Source organism: Nymphalis io, chromosome 13, assembly GCF_905147045.1.
Source record: "Nymphalis io chromosome 13, ilAglIoxx1.1, whole genome shotgun sequence".
NCBI classification, from domain to species: Eukaryota; Metazoa; Arthropoda; class Insecta; order Lepidoptera; family Nymphalidae; genus Nymphalis; species Nymphalis io.
The window spans coordinates 608,775-629,719 of NC_065900.1; the positions used below are offsets into that span (position 1 = coordinate 608,775).

The 20,945-nt window shown below is 34.9% G+C and overlaps 1 protein-coding gene across 1 annotated transcript in view; it reads right to left on the reverse strand.

Moving 5' to 3' along the window:
• Window positions 1-20,945, reverse strand: part of LOC126773056 (neuropeptide SIFamide receptor-like) — a 146,589-nt gene that overhangs the window by 67,261 nt on the left and 58,383 nt on the right. Inside the window, exon 2 of the mRNA XM_050493690.1 lies at window positions 20,272-20,371. Coding sequence (XP_050349647.1) covers window positions 20,272-20,371 — 100 coding nt within the window. The remainder of the gene's footprint in view (window positions 1-20,271; window positions 20,372-20,945) is intronic.

The following is a 20,945-nucleotide window of genomic DNA, read 5'->3' on the forward strand; positions in this document are numbered from 1 at the left end:
GGCCCTGTGGTAAGAACGCGTGAATCTTAACCGATGATTGTGGGTTCAAACCCGGGCAAGCACCACTGAATTATCATGTGCTTAATTTGTGTTTATAATTCATCTCGTGCTTTACGGTGAAGGAAAACATCGTGAGGAAACCTGCATGTGTCTAATTTCACTGAAATTCTGCCACATGTGTATTCTACCAACCCGCATTGGAGCAGCGTGGTGGAATAAGCTCCAAACCTTCTCCTCAAAAAGAGGAGAGGAGGCCTTTAGCCCAGCAGTGGGACATTCATGGGCTGTTACGGTTTATATCCATATTTTTAATCGCACTCTTATCTCAAAGCAAATTGATATCCGTATGAATGTTTATATAATACATAATTTAAATTTCTATGTTGTAATAAATATACTCAAAGTGGAATCATAGTCTTATATCATTTTTGTGATTTCAATCATAACTAGATTTAACACAAGGTCTGCAATATTATTACGTACAATATCTAACACAAGTTTTTTAGCCGTTAATTAGCCATGAAATATATTTTTTCATTAACGTCCTTAGCGGATGTTTAGTTAAACAATTATTTATCTCTTTCTGTCATTATTGATTTGACATTCGAAAGAAGAAAACAGCATTATTTGATTAATCACTCGCTAACGGTTATAAATAAGACTGTTAATGTTTTAGTCAAAACTATTTATTAAATCTATTATTAATCTGAGGTAAAATAATTATAAGACACTTAGAACCTTATCATTTCTTTAATCATACAGCGTTTTAATTTTTTTTACTTAATTGTTACTAAAAAATACGATAATAATCTAAGTTAGATATAATTTTATAAAACCATCGTAAATTAATTATATTCCAACAGCATTAGCGTTGATCTTTCTTAATCTGATGAATATTCTTTGAAGAATATTATACTATTTTATAGGAAGTAAGGAATGGATTTTACTGCGTAACATATTCTGGTAAATCAAACATTTTTAGCGAGTGTTCGTTGTTTATGTATTTAAGGATATTTTAATAAACATTAGATATTTTCGTTCGTTCTCTCTTCCACCTGCATTATGAGGATTTTCGATATTCTCGAATCAAGTGTTGTTGAGTTTATATGATTGGAAATCGCAATCTTTATATAAGTTTAGTTAAAAATTAGTACTGTGTACAGGTACATCTTATATATATCCAATAGATATGTAGGCTGCACATTATCACTGTAAGCGGTGGTATACACATCTCGCATTACCTTTGTCTATGATCACAGATAACTTTTTATCACAAGTTAGCCCTTCACCCTTCACCTTCCTAAAATACATAAAAAATATCGACCAATGTCGTTTAATGAAAAATATATCAAAACAATAAAATCACAACGACCATTTACGTTGCGTCACAGTCAATTCCTGATTTCCGGACTTCCCGCCTTGATCTTAATTATACGAACTATGCAAGGTGAAGGCTTAAAGTCTTATAAGAGATAATTACTGCTAACCTGTAATATTATACAGCCTTGTGTAGGAATTTTAGTCGGATCTTCGTATCTAATTTATTTTTACATGTAGAAACGGAACAGGCGATAAGACACCACCTGGTGCAAAATGACTTTCATGACTTTTCATGAAACAAATGCTAGCAGACTACCACGAGCAACCGTTTCCACAGAGTAAACTTATATAATCATTTAATATAACCCGTTTTTTAAGAGTATTTGTGCAAGCCCATTTGGGAAGGTATTCATCATAAATCCTACCATATAGCAATGCTTGGTATTATTGTGTTCATGTTTGAAGAATGAGTGTAAGAACAGGCACAAAGGACGTAAAATCTTAGTTCCAAAGGTTGGTGGACCATTGGCGATGTAAGGTATGGTTAATGTTTCTTTAGTGTCAATATCTCTGTGGTCCATTTGCGAGTCTGCCTACCTGTTACAAATAAAAAATGAAACGCCTCAACTACCTACGTATAATTAAGTAACATCTCATCATGTCAGCTTGGCCTGCTCTCTTCTTATGGAGACTTGTTATTTGTTATAGGTTAACACTTCTACTGCTCTAGAGCGAGTTGGTTGTTACTCATGTGGAATTTTGGTCTATCGCGTGCAATTTCTTTACGATTTTTCATTTCCAGAGATCTGTATGTATAATACACATGAAAACCAAGTGGTGCTGGTATATATCGTTCTTTGGAGATCAATGGTTCTTGCCAATCTTTGTTTATCCAATTCGACCACCAGTAATATTAATCCACCAGACATGCTCGAGAAATAAGATTATGTTAAATATTTTTTCATTCAGTAAAACACACTATTAATAATAAATGTCCTTCAGACTGATTTCGGCCACGGCGACCAATCTCAAAAGAGATTAGGCAACTGCTCAGGAGATATTATAGTGCACAAGTGTGTGCGCAAACGCAGGTGCACTCTCTATTCCCTAACTGACACAATCCGATGGGACGGCTATCCGACACAATCGGAAAGATTTCAGGCGTAGGACCAACGGCTTTACGTGCTTTCCGAGGCACGGGAGTGTACACACTTCCAATTACCAGACTCCGGGCTGCTACTGAGAATTTTCTGAGAGAAAAACCCAATAACTTTTAAATGGCCCGACTTGGGAATTAAACCCAGGGCCTCCGGGTCTGCGGCCTTACATCAAGCCACTAGACCAACGAGGCAGTCAGACATACAACCAACCCCAAAAACTGGGACAAACCAAGCAAATGATTATACTTGAATAACTATCTTTAAGAGAAGAGGCAGTTTGCCTGCATTTTGATACAAATTAGATTGAAAGGAACTATAGCTATAGTATCATGAACAATGAGACTTAGATTGGATTTAGCCTCGAATAAGGCGACGGTAATGTCTATCGGTTACAATTTATTTCTGCGACGATCTGATCTCGGAATTGACTTATTCTTTTAAAGAAGCTTATACAGGCAGTTCATGATAAAATATATTCATTTTAATAATATGTTCGTTGTTAAGTTAATCGTGCAATGTTGATTCTAGTAAGGTGCTTCTAATAAAAATCTTCGTGAAAATTTTACTTTCAAAATTAGTGTAAGTATATGTAATTTTATGCGCATAATTATAAAAATACTTCGACAATAATTTTATTTAATTGAACACGAAATATAAAAACAATCAACTTTCAAAACATTGCGATTCGATCTCGGACCGAATCGTCTCTTGTCTATATGTATATATATATATATATATATATATATATATATATATATATATATATAGTGTGATTACATTATTATTTATTATAATTTATTTGTTTTTAATTACTAAGAAATCTTTATATAGGCCAATAGCCAGTACTCGATGGCATTTTACAGTGACCCTAATATCGTCCAAGATCAACTATATCATATTCAAACATGTTTGTGAAATAAACATAAAATATAAATAAATGAAATATTTTGTGGTTTTGTGTATTTTTTTTATTTCATTCTATGAAATTTATTTATTTATTATTTTAGTAGCTGTTTATATTGTCACTCATTTTGTTAAATGTTGAAACAACATTTAATTCTTCTTCAGTCTTGTAATTTAATCTTCTTATTTTTCATTTGCTCGCATTATTATGAATTATGTACTTTCGGAAACTGTGTTGGTCGATGTTTTGTCTTTGTATTTCTTTGTATAAATGTGTCACGTTGTACTGTTTGTTTCCTAAATATAATAAAATAAAATAAATACTAGAGTTATTACTATAGTTATTAATATATTCACGTTAAATAAATAACAACATTGATTTTTTCTCAAAGGCATTATAACGTCCGATTTTTTTCGATCGCATTTGACGCACCGATACATCGTCAGACTAAAACGTATTTACGATAAGAACATTTAACCGGGCGAATGAACCTTTGCACAAAATACGATATTCATGTATACACTATCGACCCGTCCCAGCTTTGCATGCCTGCACAGCTGAATAGTCACAGCTTGATTACGTTACGTAAAGCTCGCGGTGTATTTGATGCGCCCGTCTTAGAAGTACGTACTCATCAATTATTCCAACTACAAATACGAATGTTTTTTTTATATACGGTTTGGTTGAGTGAGTCAGTGTAGAAGGCACGAGGATCAACTTGAGTACACTTGGTTCCATAGTGTCTAATGTTTTTTTTCAATACTCTAATCTATTAACAAAGGAAGACTAAATCACGTGAAGCATTTATTCTAAATCAGCCGTTTACGGTAAAGCCTGTGAATGTCCCACTGCTGGGCTAAAGGCCTCCTCTTCTCTTTTTGAGGCGGCTTGCAGCCGCTTAATAAATCTAAATTGCATTTTATCAATCGAATCGAATGATTGTTTTTAATTATAAAATGATTTCGATATTGTTTCATTAAGCCAAGAAGTTGTACATTCATTATTTATAGTGTAAAAATGTTAAAAAATAGATATAAATAATCTTAAATGACATCTTGACATATTTTGCTATTGAATATTACCCTACACTTGAAAACATCTGTCAATCAATGCCGAGATATTCGCTAAGCTCGGTTGAATTAACTTTGGTTATTACTTTTTACATATAGTAGTGACAGCCTGTTAATGTCCCACTGCTGGGCTAAGGCCTCCTCTCCCTTTTGAGGAGAAGGTTTTTCGAGCTTATTCCACACTGCTCCAAATACGGGTTAGAATACACATGTGGCAGAATTTCAATGAGATTAGACACATGAAGGTTTCCTCACGATGTTATTCCTTCACCGTCAAGCATGAGATGAATTATAAACACAAATTAAGCACATGAAAATTTTGTGGTGCTTGCCCGGGTTTGAACCCACGATCACCGGTTAAGATTCATGCGTTATAATCACTAGGCCATCTTGGAAGATTGCTTGAGCCAGTGTAACACAAGGGACATAACATAATATGGAACATATTATGTTATGTCGGTTGCAAAATGAAATATTAACTATCTATTAATGCGTTTAATATATACTACATACAAATAGAATAAACATAAACAATCTGTAAATATATAAAATAAAATTAGCTTATTAAATGTAATAAACATTTAAAATATATCTTTTAGAATCAGTCTGTATAAAGTGTTTTCAGTCCCACACTCAGGTTGCAAGTTGCTTAACAACGGTGTAAGGATTTATTACAAGTAGGTATTTAGCCTAGAGACTACAGCCTAGGACCTATAAAAGGGCTAAAACCTAAGCGATCCATACACACAGTCGACTCACTTCAGCGGTACACTTGCGTTCGATAACAATACAAAATGCTTAAACTGGTAAGTTGATCGGCGATATTTTATTACGACTATTATAATTATAATTGTGATTTTTTATTTATATATAAAATAATAATCAGTTCAATGGCATGTTACGAGCTTTTAAGGTAATTAATTAGAAATATTTCAAGCTATATCTAATGCAGATATTTCAATAGATTTTTTTATATGTTATATTATGTGTCTCAATTATTTTATGTTATAAATATATTTTTTAAAGAAATGATAATAAATAATAATAATAAAAACAGATAATATAAAATTGTCATCGTTATGCAATTAATTTCACAAACAATTGTACTTACAAAGTGAATAAAGTTTTTATTCAAAAATACTTTCTTTCTTATAAGGAATTATGCCAAGGAAATCCACATTGAACTTTTTCAACTCAAACACTTAATTTATTGTGGGAGAATCAGCGATTGCAAATTTAGATACATATTCTGATATTATAGGCTAAGCTTTGTTGTTTGTTTTATAACTTTATTAATAAGTAGAAGGTACTGTATATATAAAGTATATATTGTATAACTAATGATTATTTTTTTTTTATAGACAATCTTCCTCGTAACCATAGCGGTCGCATACGCTGGCGTGATCGCGCCAATTGTGCCAATCGCTCATCCGGTTGTCGCTCACCCCGTAGCCGCGGTATCCCACTCCGCAGTCGTGCACCATGCACCCATCGTACACCACACACCCATCGTGCATCACGCACCCATCGTGCACGCTGCGCCCATCGTGCACGCTGCGCCCATCGTGCACGCCGCACCGATAGTGCCCGTTGTGAAACATGCGCCCCTAATTGGGGTTCATCATCATTAAATTATATGTGCAATGTGTGCAAGACGTATGTTTGTTGATCGATAAATAAATGTGATTTATTTTTAATTTTAGACTTTTAATATTATTCTCTTAATTAATGTTATCTATATATATAGAGTCTTAAATAAGAGTTAGAAGTACCCTAAGGTACTGGCTATCACCTAAAATATAAAAATTTGAAATTTGGAGGATAGCCTCATTTCGTAATGTCACAGTGTTGCACTGTGAAGACATTTTGCGATTTGCCATTTGAAATAGGGCGATGCACCTTCTCAACCTTAACCATCATCAATTCAACTCGTTCATAGTGTCATTATTTCTATGGTATATTAAAAAAACCTAAGGCTTTAAATGTCCCATTAGTGGGCTAAGGGTTTCTGTCTTTCAATAGATTTGGACCTAATTCCACTACCGCTCCAATGCGTGTTGATAAAATAAGCTTGGTACAAATTTCGAATTCCATTCGACACACTCCTCAATTTTCTTAACCACCGAACCGTTCAAGGTCCTTACAATTTGTTTTTTACTTCAAACAATTACTACGTTAGATAAAAAAAAATGCTATATATTATAAGACCAAACATACGTCTCATATAACAATTTATTAAATATAAAAATATTGTCTAATACGATTTATTTCACAAAGAAGTTTGTATAAAGATAATGGCTCGTATATTTTGATCCTTAATTGAAAAACTCGAACTTAAAAAACTTAATAACTATTCATATTGATAATACTGTAAGTATTTCTAAGAAAACAATCCAAGCCAGTGACAGCTTCAAATTATACTATTCATTCTGTACTTGTTACAACTATATACCCATAAATACAACACAATTTATTTTTTTTTATAGAAAAGGAAGGCGGACGAGCATATGGGCCACCTGATGGTAAGTGGTCACCAACGCTCTTAGACATTGGCATTGTAAGAAATGTCAACCATCGCTTACATATCCAATGCGCCACCAACCTTGGGAACTAAGATTTTATGTCCCTTGTGCCTGTAATTACACTGGCTCACTCACCCTTCAAACCGGAACACAACAATATCAAGTATTGCTGTTTTGCGGTAGAATATCTGATGAGTGGGTGGTACCTACCCAGACGAGCTTGCACAAAGCCCTACCACCAGTGATCATATATATCACACATATACATATACATCACACATACGTAAAAAATGAACTATAGAACATATTAAGAAACACCACGACATGTTACAAGGAATAGGAATTAAATATTTCTGGCAATACATCACAAGTCACATTAGACGAGATTTATCTCGCTTGCATTCTGCCCCATTTCATATTCCGGGCACAGCTGAGCGATGTCAATGACATCGCTTTGATTTATATGAGAAAATTATTACTATATAATATTATCCTTGTAATATGTTTAGTCTAAGTTCTTTAAAGATTCTTTAGTCATAAAATGGAACTGAATTATAAATATTATAGACTACTCCGTTTAGCTGCCAGAAGGCTTTTTATTTAGAGCTAAAAGCAAGCTAGGTACATTTTTCATATAACTATTTCATATAAATATTTATGACCGCTAATAATATTCCTTTATAAAAAAAAGGAACTAACGCCAGAATACTCTTTAGCATCTTTTCTTGTCAGCAAATACTGACTTCATGGTGAATGCTGATTCATATATACATTAATATATAATAAGATTTGTATTCGAGTTATAATTATATACATTATATATAATTGAAGATTTAGCGACAAAAAGTGTTTGATAATTTTTTTATAAAACACTTTTCAATATGTGAAATATTTGTTTTTACTCTTTATCAGGATTTTTGGGTGGATTTACATGAAATTATTCAATTAGCTTACCCCTCCCAGACAATTGACTTTCAATAGTAACCAAATCAGACAAATAATACTGACCTCCTCGTTCCAAGGTCTTGAGGTAGGATGTAATAAAAGCTATCTCCAAGGATAATGGGAGGTAAGTACAATACCCAAATGAATTCAGTCTTAGAAACCTTGAATTCGACAAAGTAAACACGTTTGGCACAAATAAATAAATCAATTAACATAAGCTCCGCCGATAAATTCTTGCAAATGTAGATCAATATATAAACCGTTGGGTTTAACTACTATTACACTTTTTATTATTATTTTCTTTGTAATGTTATTTATTTACAATTTTCACTGAAAATATATTTGTTAAAGATTTTGTTATTCATTTATTGTGCCTGTAATTACATTGATTCACTAATTATTTCATCCGAAAGCAAACAAAGTATGATTATTATATGCTGAAATAAATACTAATTTCCTTACCAGTTCTTTTCGCAGGTATTAACATGCTGTTTCAAATTTAGTTTTGATTTACCAAATTACAAATAAAATGATGATTTAAAACTGAATGTAATATATTCTTTGTCTCAATATTCTCAAGCAATATTCTAACATATATAAAGAAAAGCTTTCACTTCTTTTTATTTAAAAAGCATCGGCAACATTACCCAGTTAGTCCATAAAGTTTAAATCAAGAGACTCTTTAGTAAGGTAGATTTTGATTGATTCTTTGTGGTAGAGACACCTGAGTGGTACCCAATGAAACCTATTTCTCCTAATCAATACATAACATAACAGTTGCTTGAAGATCTTGCCAAAATTGTTTCTTTATATTTCCTTTCTTTGACTTTTATTTTATGTACTTCCAATTACAAATTTCAAGTTGTAATTACGATAGAAATATTGAAAATTTTGCAACACTTCTTTTATGTCAGAGGGCTATTCATAGACACATACTTTGGTCGATGTACCAACAAAAAGTTCTGATATCAAGTACACGTGTCATAAAAATAGCCCTCAAACATATAAATTCATGACTCACGTGTAATTATTTATCTTGTACTTGAATATCCATAATTCAAATTTGGGGCATGTTGAAATTGGACATTGCAAAAATCCTAATCTCTCTGATACTTTATATACTATTATGATGCTCTCAGAAGGAATTTAATAGACCAATGAGTAAATGATAGCTCTATGTACGACTGATTGTACCAATTGGATACAATAATGATTATATGCAATTATATATAAAAACAAAAGTATTAGTCCCATCTTTATCATGAAAAAGTCGATGTGTAAATAAGGCTTTAAGAAGTTACAACCTATTAACATCCTGTTCAGCCTATTTCTATCATAACTTATAATTAACTTTAATTTGTTAGTTTCATATGAATCGTACAATAATATATAATATGGTTGTCAAATGAATACCAAAAAAAAAGTTTTATTATGAGCTAAAATATTATATAGTTTTGGTTAGAAAAGTGTTTGGAGTAATTGATAATAAAAACCATTACTAATATGAAATTTATCCTATAATTTTAAAGAGCAATAATTGAATTACGCAATTTAGAGCCAAAAAAGTAACAGGCGCTTTAAAATATATTTTATATATTAAAAATATTAATTGTCTTTCACCATCAGAGATTGTAGTTGTATTGAGATTAAAAGGCATTCTCTTTAAAAAAGTCTTACATTTTTTATAAATGTCTGTCTGGGTGAGAGAATTACGCAAAAATCTGTTTTAACTCGACTTTTTTAAACTTATCCATGACATGAATCGTGTAATTAGTACCTAGATGATTCATATATGCGGCGAATATCTACGATTTAACCTAAATAACGCATTGGGACGCATGTCCCAAGCCAAAAAAACAGAACCAAAAATATTATCCATTTGTTTTTTCTTATGGAGTCTGGATTAGAAGCATATTACCTGGAAAGTCAGGGAAAGCGGTAATTTTTAGGTTCTTCATTTTATCTTACTCTATGTAGATTTAAGTTTTTAACAATGAAACAATATTACATAAATTGCATTTGAATTATATTTTAATACTAAAAGATTAAAATCATTGCTCGAATTTCTTTGTCATATATTAACAAAAAAAATCTTTGTTCATTATTATTTATGGTAATAAATTGCTTTGTAAAAAAATGCTAAATTATATTACAAGTTCTTGTTATTTGTCAAAGTCACAAAGCTGTTTGTGAGATCACATTCAGCCGATAAAACTTTAGGCACCATTTCTCCATTACGATCCACTGTTATGAACGGTGAAAAATATTAAAATAGGCCTCTGCATCTTTGACAGATGATTTAAGCAGCATCGCGAAGGCACTTGCGTTCATGACTGAATAGACCAATGCGAGAGAGGATCCTCCGGCCGCACTTCCGACAAGTGTATGCGCCCCCAGATGGGCGGGGGTTTGAAGCCCGCTCATGACGCCTAGTGCGTTTTTCTTTTAGTAGTTTAAACCAGTCATTGTCATGCTTTGATTGACCTTCGTGAATAAGGCGTCGCCACTTGGCACGGTCCTCTGCCAGTTCCTCCCATCGATTGCTAGGGATGTTAAACGCAACCATATCACGCTTAGCGCAATCTTTGTAACGGAGCATAGGCCGCCCAACAGACCTCTTTGCATCCACAACCTCTCCCAGTAGTATTTGCCTTGGAAGACGGGTCTGCTCCATTCGATGCACGTGTCCCAGCCACCGTAACCGTTTTTTTTTGAGAATGGCCATGATGCTAGGCAGCTGTGCCTTGCCTAGAACAGACTCGTTTGTCACGCGATCCTGCCATGTGATGCCCAGAATGCTCCGAAGACAGCGCAAGTGAAATGTGTTTAGTCGGCGTTCTTGTTTTGCGTACGTTGTCCACGTTTCTGCTCCATACAAGAGTGTGCTTAGGACACATGATTGGTAAACAAGCATTTTCGTTTTTACCGTAAGGTGTCTGTTATCCCAAGCCCTTGAACAGAGCCTCCCGAACGTAGAGGCTGCTTTGCCGATGCGGAAGTCGATCTCTGCATCAAGCGAGAGATTGCTCGACAAATGCGACCCAAGGTAGCAAAATTTGTTAACCACCTGTAAAGGTGCGCCGTTAAGCAAGATGACTGGTTGCTCTAAACATCCTTGCGCTAAAATAACGGTCTTCTTGCAGTTTATGGACATTGAAAAGAGGTCGCACGCTCTGGCAAATTTGTCCATTAGACTCTGGAGTTGAGCTTGGTCATGAGCAACGAAGGCAGCGTCGTCAGCGAAGAGGAGACTATCTACAAATAGGTCCTCCCTGTAGCGTTTGGACTTGAGCATTGAGATGTTGTACAGCCTACCATCGGTTCGCGTGTGTAAGTGGACGCCTTGCTGTTCATCTCCAAAAGCAACCTTCAGAAGCACTGAGAAGAATATTCCGAACAAGGTGGGGGCCAGTGCACAACCTTGACGAACACCACGGCGTACGTCGAATGGCGTGGATGCATTGCCATTGTGCAGGACGGTAACTTCCATACCTTCGTGGAACGATTGCACTATCCTTAGGAGTTTTGGGGGGCATCCAATTCTGACAAGAACCGAGTACAACTCCTCTCTGCTCACGGAGTCAAAAGCCTTATTTAGGTCTACAAATGCAATGACTAGGGGGGTATGTTGCTCCCTACACTTTTCTTGTAGCTGTCTGAGTGAAAATATCATGTCGACAGTTGACCGTTGGGACCTAAAACCACATTGTGCCTCAGGGTATACGCGGTCGGCGAGCCTTTGTAGTTTGCCTAAAATGGCCCTGGCAAAGGCTTTACCGACGATGCTAAGAAGAGATATTCCGCGGTAACAGTTGCAGTCGCCACGATCGCCTTTGCCTTTATAAAGAGTGACGATGTTAGCATCTCGCATATCCTGAGGGACGTAGTTTTCTTCCCAGCACTTAGCCAGGTGGTTATGAAGGATGGGCAAGAGGCACTCAAGCTTGACGACTTCGGTGACAACATCGTCTTTTCCGGGGCTCTTTCCACATTTGAGCTTCTTGACGGCCAGATAAAGTTCCTCTACTGTGGGTGCAACGTCTAGCTCGTGCCAAGTTGCCAGATTCGGGACAAGCTCCATTGCTTCTGGCTGAATATCCACTGGGCACGAGTAGAGCCCCTTGTAGTATTCTACCCATCTTGCCATCTGGCGGGTGCTGTCTGTTATAACAGAACCGTCGGTTTCCTTGAGAGGTGCCGTCTTTTTTGGAGTAGGTCCAAGAGCTCTTTTGATGCCCGCGTACACCCCGCCAATATCCCCCGCGTTTGCGCACGCTTGGATGCTTTGGCAAAGCTCTGTCCAATACGCATTTACAAAGAAGCGCGTGCTACGCTGGAGTGAGGCTTTTGCCTTCGTGAGATCTTTACGCGTCGCATCGCAAGGGTTAAGGCGAAAATTTAAAGCGGCTTGGCGTTTCGAGTCAATCAAGGGAAGTAAGTGCTTCTCGTTTTCTTGAAACCAGTCGTAAGATTTTGCCTTTTGATAGCCAAAAATCTTGCCTGCAGTGTCAGTGAGAAGAGACTTGACTTTTTCCCATTCGACTCGCGCTGATGCCGTACTATCCCAAGTTGCAACTTCTTCGCGGACGAGTTCCCCAAATGACTCCACTACTTCCATGTCACGAGTCTTGAAAAGATTTATCTTTTTTCGACCGAGTGGCTTGGAAGAATGGACTCTTCTAGGGACAAGTCGGACTTTAGTAGCGACGAGGCTGTGATCGGTGTCGCAATCGGCACTGTGAAACGCCCGCGTGTGGAGCGTTTCCCGTAGATCCCTCCTTCTTGTTAGAGCAAGGTCTAATTGGTGCCAGTGTTTAGATCGAGGGTGCATCCACGAGACTTTCCGCATCATTTTGCCTTTAAAAAAGGTGTTGGTAACACACAGCTGGTGCCTTGAGCAAAACTCCAACAGTCGTTGTCCGTTGTCGTTAAGCTTGCCTATGCCGTGTGCACCGAGGCATTCAGGCCAGGCTGATGTACCCTGACCGACGCGGGCATTAAAGTCACCCAAAATATGCAGTCTGTCAGTTGGATTCACCCTGCGCACTGTCTCATCGAGCTGGCCGTAGAATTGATCCTTGGTCTCAGGTTTTGAACTAAGCGTCGGTGCGTAAGCGGAAATTAGCGTGACAAAGCCGCTTTTTGTGTTTAGACGCAAGACCATGATCCGCTCGGAAACGCCTACAGGTGTCTCTATGGCGTTGATGAGATGGTTTCGAACCGCGAAACCTACACCATGCTCTCGTGTTTTCAAGGAACTCTTGCCCTTCCAGTAAAAAGTGTAGTTAGCTTCACGCAAAGACCCTTCGTCTTCAGTTCTGGTCTCTTGTAAGGCTACGATATCGATATTGAGCCTTTTAAGCTCCACGTCGATACTGTAAGTTTTGCGCAGTTTTTGGGCGCAATCGGAGCTTCCGTAGGTGTTCGGGAAGCCTGTCCTCATCGTTCGGACATTCCATGTCGCAAAGCGCATGTGAGCAGCGTTGTTGTGGCACTTTTTAAAACTTTAGGCACCATTTCTCCATTACGATCCACTGTTATGAACGGTGAAAAATATTATATGCAATAAATAATAACAATAAATTTTTAACAATATTTTTTTTTTTAAGTAAGTAAAAGCCTGTAAATGTTCCAGTGCCGGACTAAGACCTTCTACCCTTTTTAGGCGGAAGCTTATTCTAGCACATCATTCCAACAGGGGTTGATATAAATTTGGGATATTTTCATGTAATACATGCAGGTTTCTGCTGAGCGATTTCGGTTTAGGTATTCTTTTTATGTGACGTCTGTAATATCGAGTAACTCAAGGCCATGGAATAGAAACACTGGGAAGAAATACTTCCCACAAACGCTACCATTAGCAATAGTAGCAAAGTGTCTGCTTATGTAAATTGGATAGCGATTCGGAATATATTTAGGTCAGACGATTTTGATAAAATTGGAAATGGATATCTTGTTTTTACTTACAAGCGATTTAAAGTTATATAAGTACGGTTGCTAGGAATTCGAATGGTTTTTGTTTTGCTCGAAACAAAAAAATCCTATGAAAGGAAGAAAATATAAATGATAGACAATAAAATAGGTTACACGTCTATTGATTATCATATTAAAGGTAATTTAAGTAAACGTATATTTTAACAAATATAAAATACTAGCCCTTTAGGTAATGCTTGTTTCATACCAAATTTCATCCAAATTGGTTCAATTGCTTGCGAAAGCGAAACAGACAGATGTACAACAAAGGTATAATGATGTAAAACAGTATTTAAAAAAATGTTGTTAACATGAATAATTTTTAAAATATTCCGTCACGAATATATATAGTTATCGAGTGAATACAACAAGAATCCATCTATGCATATAATTACTCGCTCACTAAGGAATTTTGATCAAAACAACGCCGAGAATTTGTATCAAAATACCGACGTTAATATGAAAATATCTGATGTAAACATGTGCTAACACAGTAATAACTGAGAATAAACAATGTCTGTTTATCATAAATGTTTAGATTTTATTATAATATGTAATGAAATGGAATAGATGAATAAATAGGTAATGCTTTTTCAGACCCACAATTTAAAATTTCGGAAAATCGTAACATAATTGAAATTTAATGTTAAGTTTTAAAGTATACATTTATTTTTTAATAGTCAACGCTAATATCTATATTTAATATAGAAGCATAACTTTTGCTTATTGAGTGACCAACTACCGGCTCAGAAATAAAACACCTCGCTTATAACGGCCTGGCTAAAAGAAGTCCGAATGCGAATATCCGCATGGCGCGAACGTCGATGCATCTTGCGACTGAAGCAAACCTATCAAAATGTAATGTAATCATACCACGGATAGCGGCGACCGGTTGCGCTGTCCATGGTATGCGATCAGTGGTGTGGTGGTGGTATTGTGGTCGCAGATAACATATTAACATTATTTAATGCGGCGCGACGAGATAATGAAGAGAGAGAGAATACAAACAATAATTTACGAGTATTTGTCACAGACTTAATAACATAAGTTTAAAAATAAGCTTGCTAAAAATTCTGCCACATGTGTTTTCCATAAAGCCGCATTGGAGCAGCGTGGTGGAATAAGCTCCAAGCCTTCTCCTCAAAAAGAGAGAGGAGGCCTTAGCCCAGCAGTAGGATATTCACAGGCTGTTACTTACTGTAAACGGCAACGATAACGTTTCGATTCGACTGCGATAAAGTGATAATTTGTCAGTAGATTTTGACCTCTAACATCAAACTCAATAGTCCATATTTTCATAACACTCAAACTTACTGAAGGAAACATTTTTAATTATATTTATTTACAAATTCTCATTCTTTATGACCTAACCATGACTTTCAGACTAAATTCATTATTAGCAAAACTATTAGCAATAAAAACTAAGACTGAGCAATATCAGACACACAATAGTTTTGGTATATTGAAAAGTAAATAGCCAAATAATTTGGAGAAAACGATTTAATCGCATACGTGGCGTGAATTGAAGTTGAATATTTACTTTGGATAAATAACTGATTACAGTGTGCTTTGAATTCTAAATAATACTGTTTGTCAAAGAGAATTAATTAATACGATTACATAGATTATTGGATGACTAGTATATTTATTTAAAGTTAAAAAAGTACATTTGATAAACTATATACAATTATCGTGTTGATGTAAATAACACAGCATGCAAAGCTGTCTATTACATGTCTGTTCATACTGTGCCGATTCAATTGTGCTCTTCATTTAATACCTAACACGGCATAGTATAAAAATATCTTATTTTAAATGGCGTTTGTAAAGAAAAGTCCCGATGAGTTTCCTTCACTAGTTATTGTCAGGTTTGAGGTTATAATGCTTCTTGGTAATAGGGCTTTGTACAGGCCCGTCTGGGTGGGTACCACGCACTCATCAGATATTCTGCCGCTAAGCAGCAATACTTAGTATTGTTGCATTCCAGTTTGAAGGGAGAATGAGTCAGTGTAATTACAGGCACAAGGGACATAACATCTTAGTTCCCAAAATATATAAAAAAATATGCTACCTTCTTCCCCCCAGCGAAATGATTCCGCAGGTTATGGCTAGTAAATAATTAAATAAAGCAGTGAGTTTAAAAAAAAACACGATTGCAACAGATTATTACACTTGCAGTCTAGTCTAGAAAAATATGATATTAACATAAACCTTAATGCACTCTGCAAGATTGAAGTACGGAGTTCGAAATTAATTCACGTCACGTAGACAGATTTTCATTACTTTCACTCCCTTGTTTTATGGGCGAAATAATTTTACACATTTTTTTCGTAACTAAGTATTGAACTTATCAGAGACGTGGAATAAACATTATATATATATACTAACTTATATTGTTTTTACATTTTTAATTTAGTTTGACTTACTGTACACAGAAAGGTTTTATACCTATTAATTATCAATTGAAATAGATTTCCGACTGTTTTAGAAAGGAATATTATTCGAGTTAATAAAATAAATTGCTTAGAGCAATATATTAAACACGAAAAATAACAATGATTGTTTTTGCTGATTATTCTTGATGTACAAAATCGGTTATCCTTGATACATAATTTCTTCTTCTTCCTGGCTATATCCCTTTATTTGGCGTCAGCTCTAGTTTTAAAGTGCCAAGACATTCTGTCTTAGGTTGGGTCTAAGTCTCCAGCTGTGCCTGTTTTATTTATAGCATTAATAATAATAATAATATCCTGGGACATTCTTCACACACAGCCATCTGATCCCAAATTAAGCTTGTACAGAGCTGTACTATGGAAACCAGACAACTGATATACTACATATACTACTTTTCTTTTGTAAGTACATACTTTTATAGATAATTACACCCAGACTCAGGACAAACACACATGTTCATGCTCACAAATATCTGTCCTGGGTGGGAACCGAACCCACAATCTTCGGCGTGAATGGCAAACATCCACCAACCACGCCAACCGGCTAGTCAAACATACATTTTTGTTCAATAAAAATGTATTATACTAACTGGCTTTTGCGGTGTCATACGTTCGCGTTAAGCTTTATTGAGTGATATATTATATAATAGTTAATAATCATTCTCAGTATATGGACAATTGCACTTGAAGTTTTTTTTTATCGGTCCTGTAGTTTTATGATTAGAGCATTCAAACAAACTAGACTCCGGTTCTATATGCCTATATAGTTCTTCAAAGAGTAATTATATTTCGGAGTGTAAGAAATTTACATTTATATTGCAATGTATATAACCAATTACCTTTTACATGATAATAGTCGTTATTAGGACTCGCTAACAACTCATGTGAGAGTGAATAAGCATTTTGTGAATATTTAATGCTAAATTAATTATGTCTCGCTAGAATCAAATTGGTGTCACCGACGTGATTGAAACACAAGCTTTCTAAAAGGTCTTTGTATCTCTTAACTTTAACGATACTTTAAGATAAATTTGAAACACTTAAACTACTCCGATTTATTTACTATTTAATAAATGAATCCTTTATTACGCCATATTCATTAAGATCAACCAATAGTCCTTGCGATTTAAGCAAACTTATTTAATTAGTCTTTATACAAGCTCGTCTGGGTAGGTACCACCCACTCATCAGATATTCTACCGCAAAACAGCAGTACTTGGTATTGTTGTGTTCCGGTTTGAAGGGTGAGTGAGACAGTGCAATTTCAGGCACAAGAGACATAACAACTTAGTTCCCAAGGTTGGTGGCGCATTGGCGATGTAAGTGATGGTTAAAGTTTCTTACAATGCCAATTTCTATGGCCATTGAAGACCAACCATCAAGTGGCCCATATGCTCATCCGCCTACCTATTCTATATAAAATAAAACAGTTTAACAATAAGCACAAGTGACAAATCATGTTAGTTCCCAAGATCGGTGGCGCATTAGCGATGTAAGGAACGGTTAATAATTGTTACGGAGCCAATATTTATAAGCCCGTCCGCCGCTTATATTATATTTAAAAAAACTAGTATCTTTTAATTAAAGCTACAAACTTTTAATAACAATGAGAACGTATATAATTATCAACAACATAATAAGTTCCAAAAAATTACTAGTTACCCCTAATTTTTTAAATTACGATCCACCGTAGCAATTTTTCAACATTCTCAGAACACAATTGATAAATTTCTGGCACGCAAGACCTTCGGGGAGGCTCGATCGCATTATGGGGTTTTTAGTATAATGGGGTCCCATCTCACCGGTCAAGGCAGGATGAAACAGGACAGCCTTGACGACGTACAGGTAAGAATGAGCACGATGACAGCTCATACTTTATACATCAATGAATATAAATTAATAGCTTAAATATCCAAAAATATTGAATTATAATTATTATAAAAATGTAATGATTAACAATAAGCGTGGAGTTTATAATCGTTATAATTGTTCATAGTCGAATATGTATTTATTATGATATAGCAACAGCCTATTTAGTATAGTATAGTGACATAAAAACTATAAGTATCGAATATTGGAAGAAAAAATTACTGCGAGTATTAAGAAAAGTAAATAAAACTATTGAACCCACAGACAAGAATGGATAATTTTATGGTAAATTTTAATTTTGTAAAATTAAATTAGTTTTAGGTTATTGGTAATAATCCTTTCTTTATAAATTAATCCGGCTTCTTATTTTTAATAGTAGTATTATTTTACACGTTATCATTTTAAGCAAAATAACGAATTTTAGAAGTTTTTCAACCGACGCCTATTCTTATAAATAAAGTACCACTCCAATTAAAATGTCCCGAATGAACGTTGGAGTCTCTTGCCAGAAATTACTGGATTTCTGTAAATATACGGTTTAAGAATTTATTTCACAATTTGTAAAAGAATACAACTCACTATAAATATTTAAACAAGATTAACATACTTAAATTTTATGTATATACAACACAATGGCGGTACACAAAAACAAAGAACAACAAATTAAACTTTTCACTTAAAATAATGTGGGTATGACAAACCCAAGATGTGATATTACGTATCGTCTGTGTTATAGCAATTAGATAGCAATTGATATTATTGTCTTTAGCTAATTATGAAATTAAAATTTGTAAAAAAAATACAATAATCAAATTAAAATTTAGAATATTAGTCGTTGATAGTATTTTTTTTTTATTTTATAGAATAGGAAGGCGGATGAGCATCCTTAATGCTATTAGTTAATTCATTATATAACCGTGCTCCTTCATATAATATATGTAGGTCAAGCTCAAGCGGTTAGGGACTAAAATGTTAAGTTACGGTTGGTGCCCTATAGGTTGGTCTTAACGTTGGTCGGCTGGTTACCTTTTGGCCAATTAACAAGTTTGATGCAATAAAGAATGTGCTAACAACGATAATACAGAAATACTGTATTGTAGTACTTTGTTATTAAAACTGTTGTATACAAATGAGACTTGACGTATTAGTGGATAGAACATAGATCACGTGCATGAGTTATTATAATGCTAAGCTTCAAAGATCAAGAAGTCATGACCTACACATAATAAAGCAGAGTTGTGGAAAACCTCCGAACTACTCAGGTCTTTTTTTTTTTTTTTTATAGAATAGGAAGGTGGACGAGCATATGGGCCACCTGATGGTAAGTGGTCACCAAACGCCCTTAGACATTGGCATTGTAAGAAATGTCAACCATCGCTTATAGCCAATGCGCCACCAAACTTGGGAACTAAGATTTTATGTCCCTTGTGCCTGTAATTACACTGGCTCACTCACCCTTCAAACTGGAACACAACAATATCAAGTATTGCTGTTTTGCGGTAGAATATCTGATGAGTGGGTGGTACCTACCCAGACGAGCTTGCACAAAGCCCTACCACCAGTAGTCCATCAGTGGCCCAGATAGGAAAGAACTTTATCCTTGACACAGTGACTACAAAATCACAACAGTATGATTTTCAGTAGTAGTTGTTTTTTTTAACCTTTTATAATATATAATTTGTAAGCCAACCAGAAACTTGACGCTATATATTATATTTAGTAAAGGGTGATCTTTATACGATCACGTTTATCTCAAGTTATATTTAGATTATAACTTTAATGACGCCGTAACTTCTACAATTATCTTTACTTATCAATTAAATTCTAAATTATTTCAATCTGCTACTAAAGTCACCTCTAACGCGTTAGATATTGGACATGTTATATCTTTTCTAGGATATATTTAATAACTTATGTATCATAATAATTGCAGAATATTAGGTAGAATGCTAGCAGTATTGCTGCAGTATTTATATATAACGATAAATTATTTCACTTTATTTTGTGTCATACAAATAAATGAGCTTAAACAAATTTCTTAGTAACTAGACTCACCTGTCAAGTGATACTGCGACTAAACTATATACGGAGGCCGCCACGGACAGTCCTTGCACGTAGGGCACAGTCTTGCACATCAGCCAACCGAGAACCCAAGCTGTAAATAAATACGAATATATTATTTATTTATTTGAATACTTTTTTGACCACCATACATTGTGTAGTAGGACAAAGGGCGGACTTAATGCCTAAAGGCATTCTCTACCAGTCAACCTTTAGGCTGAGCAGAAATGCGTGAAGGCAGCAATTGATAATAAGAAATATACATACATACAAATATAACAACAACAAAGAAAATTAAAAACATAATATCATTTACACATATATTAATCCGCTATGTTAGCTACAATGTAAACATTTAATTATTCAAAAATATTAATAATACAATTCGTTTAAGTACAATACAAGACCTGGGCTGATAATTACTGAAGTCGTTAAACATTGACAATACAAAACATGTGAAAAACACCGTATACCCTCACATTCATGAAATCTAAGATGATGTTCTATGTTCCTTATACATATAATTTCACACAAAATGTCTATCTTTTGTATATTATGTGGCACCACGGTCGCGTACAATTGAAAAAATATTAACGCATTAAATCTACGCATAAACCAAATGGACGATAGCGAATAGGAATATATATAAGTATTTTTTTACTATTTAT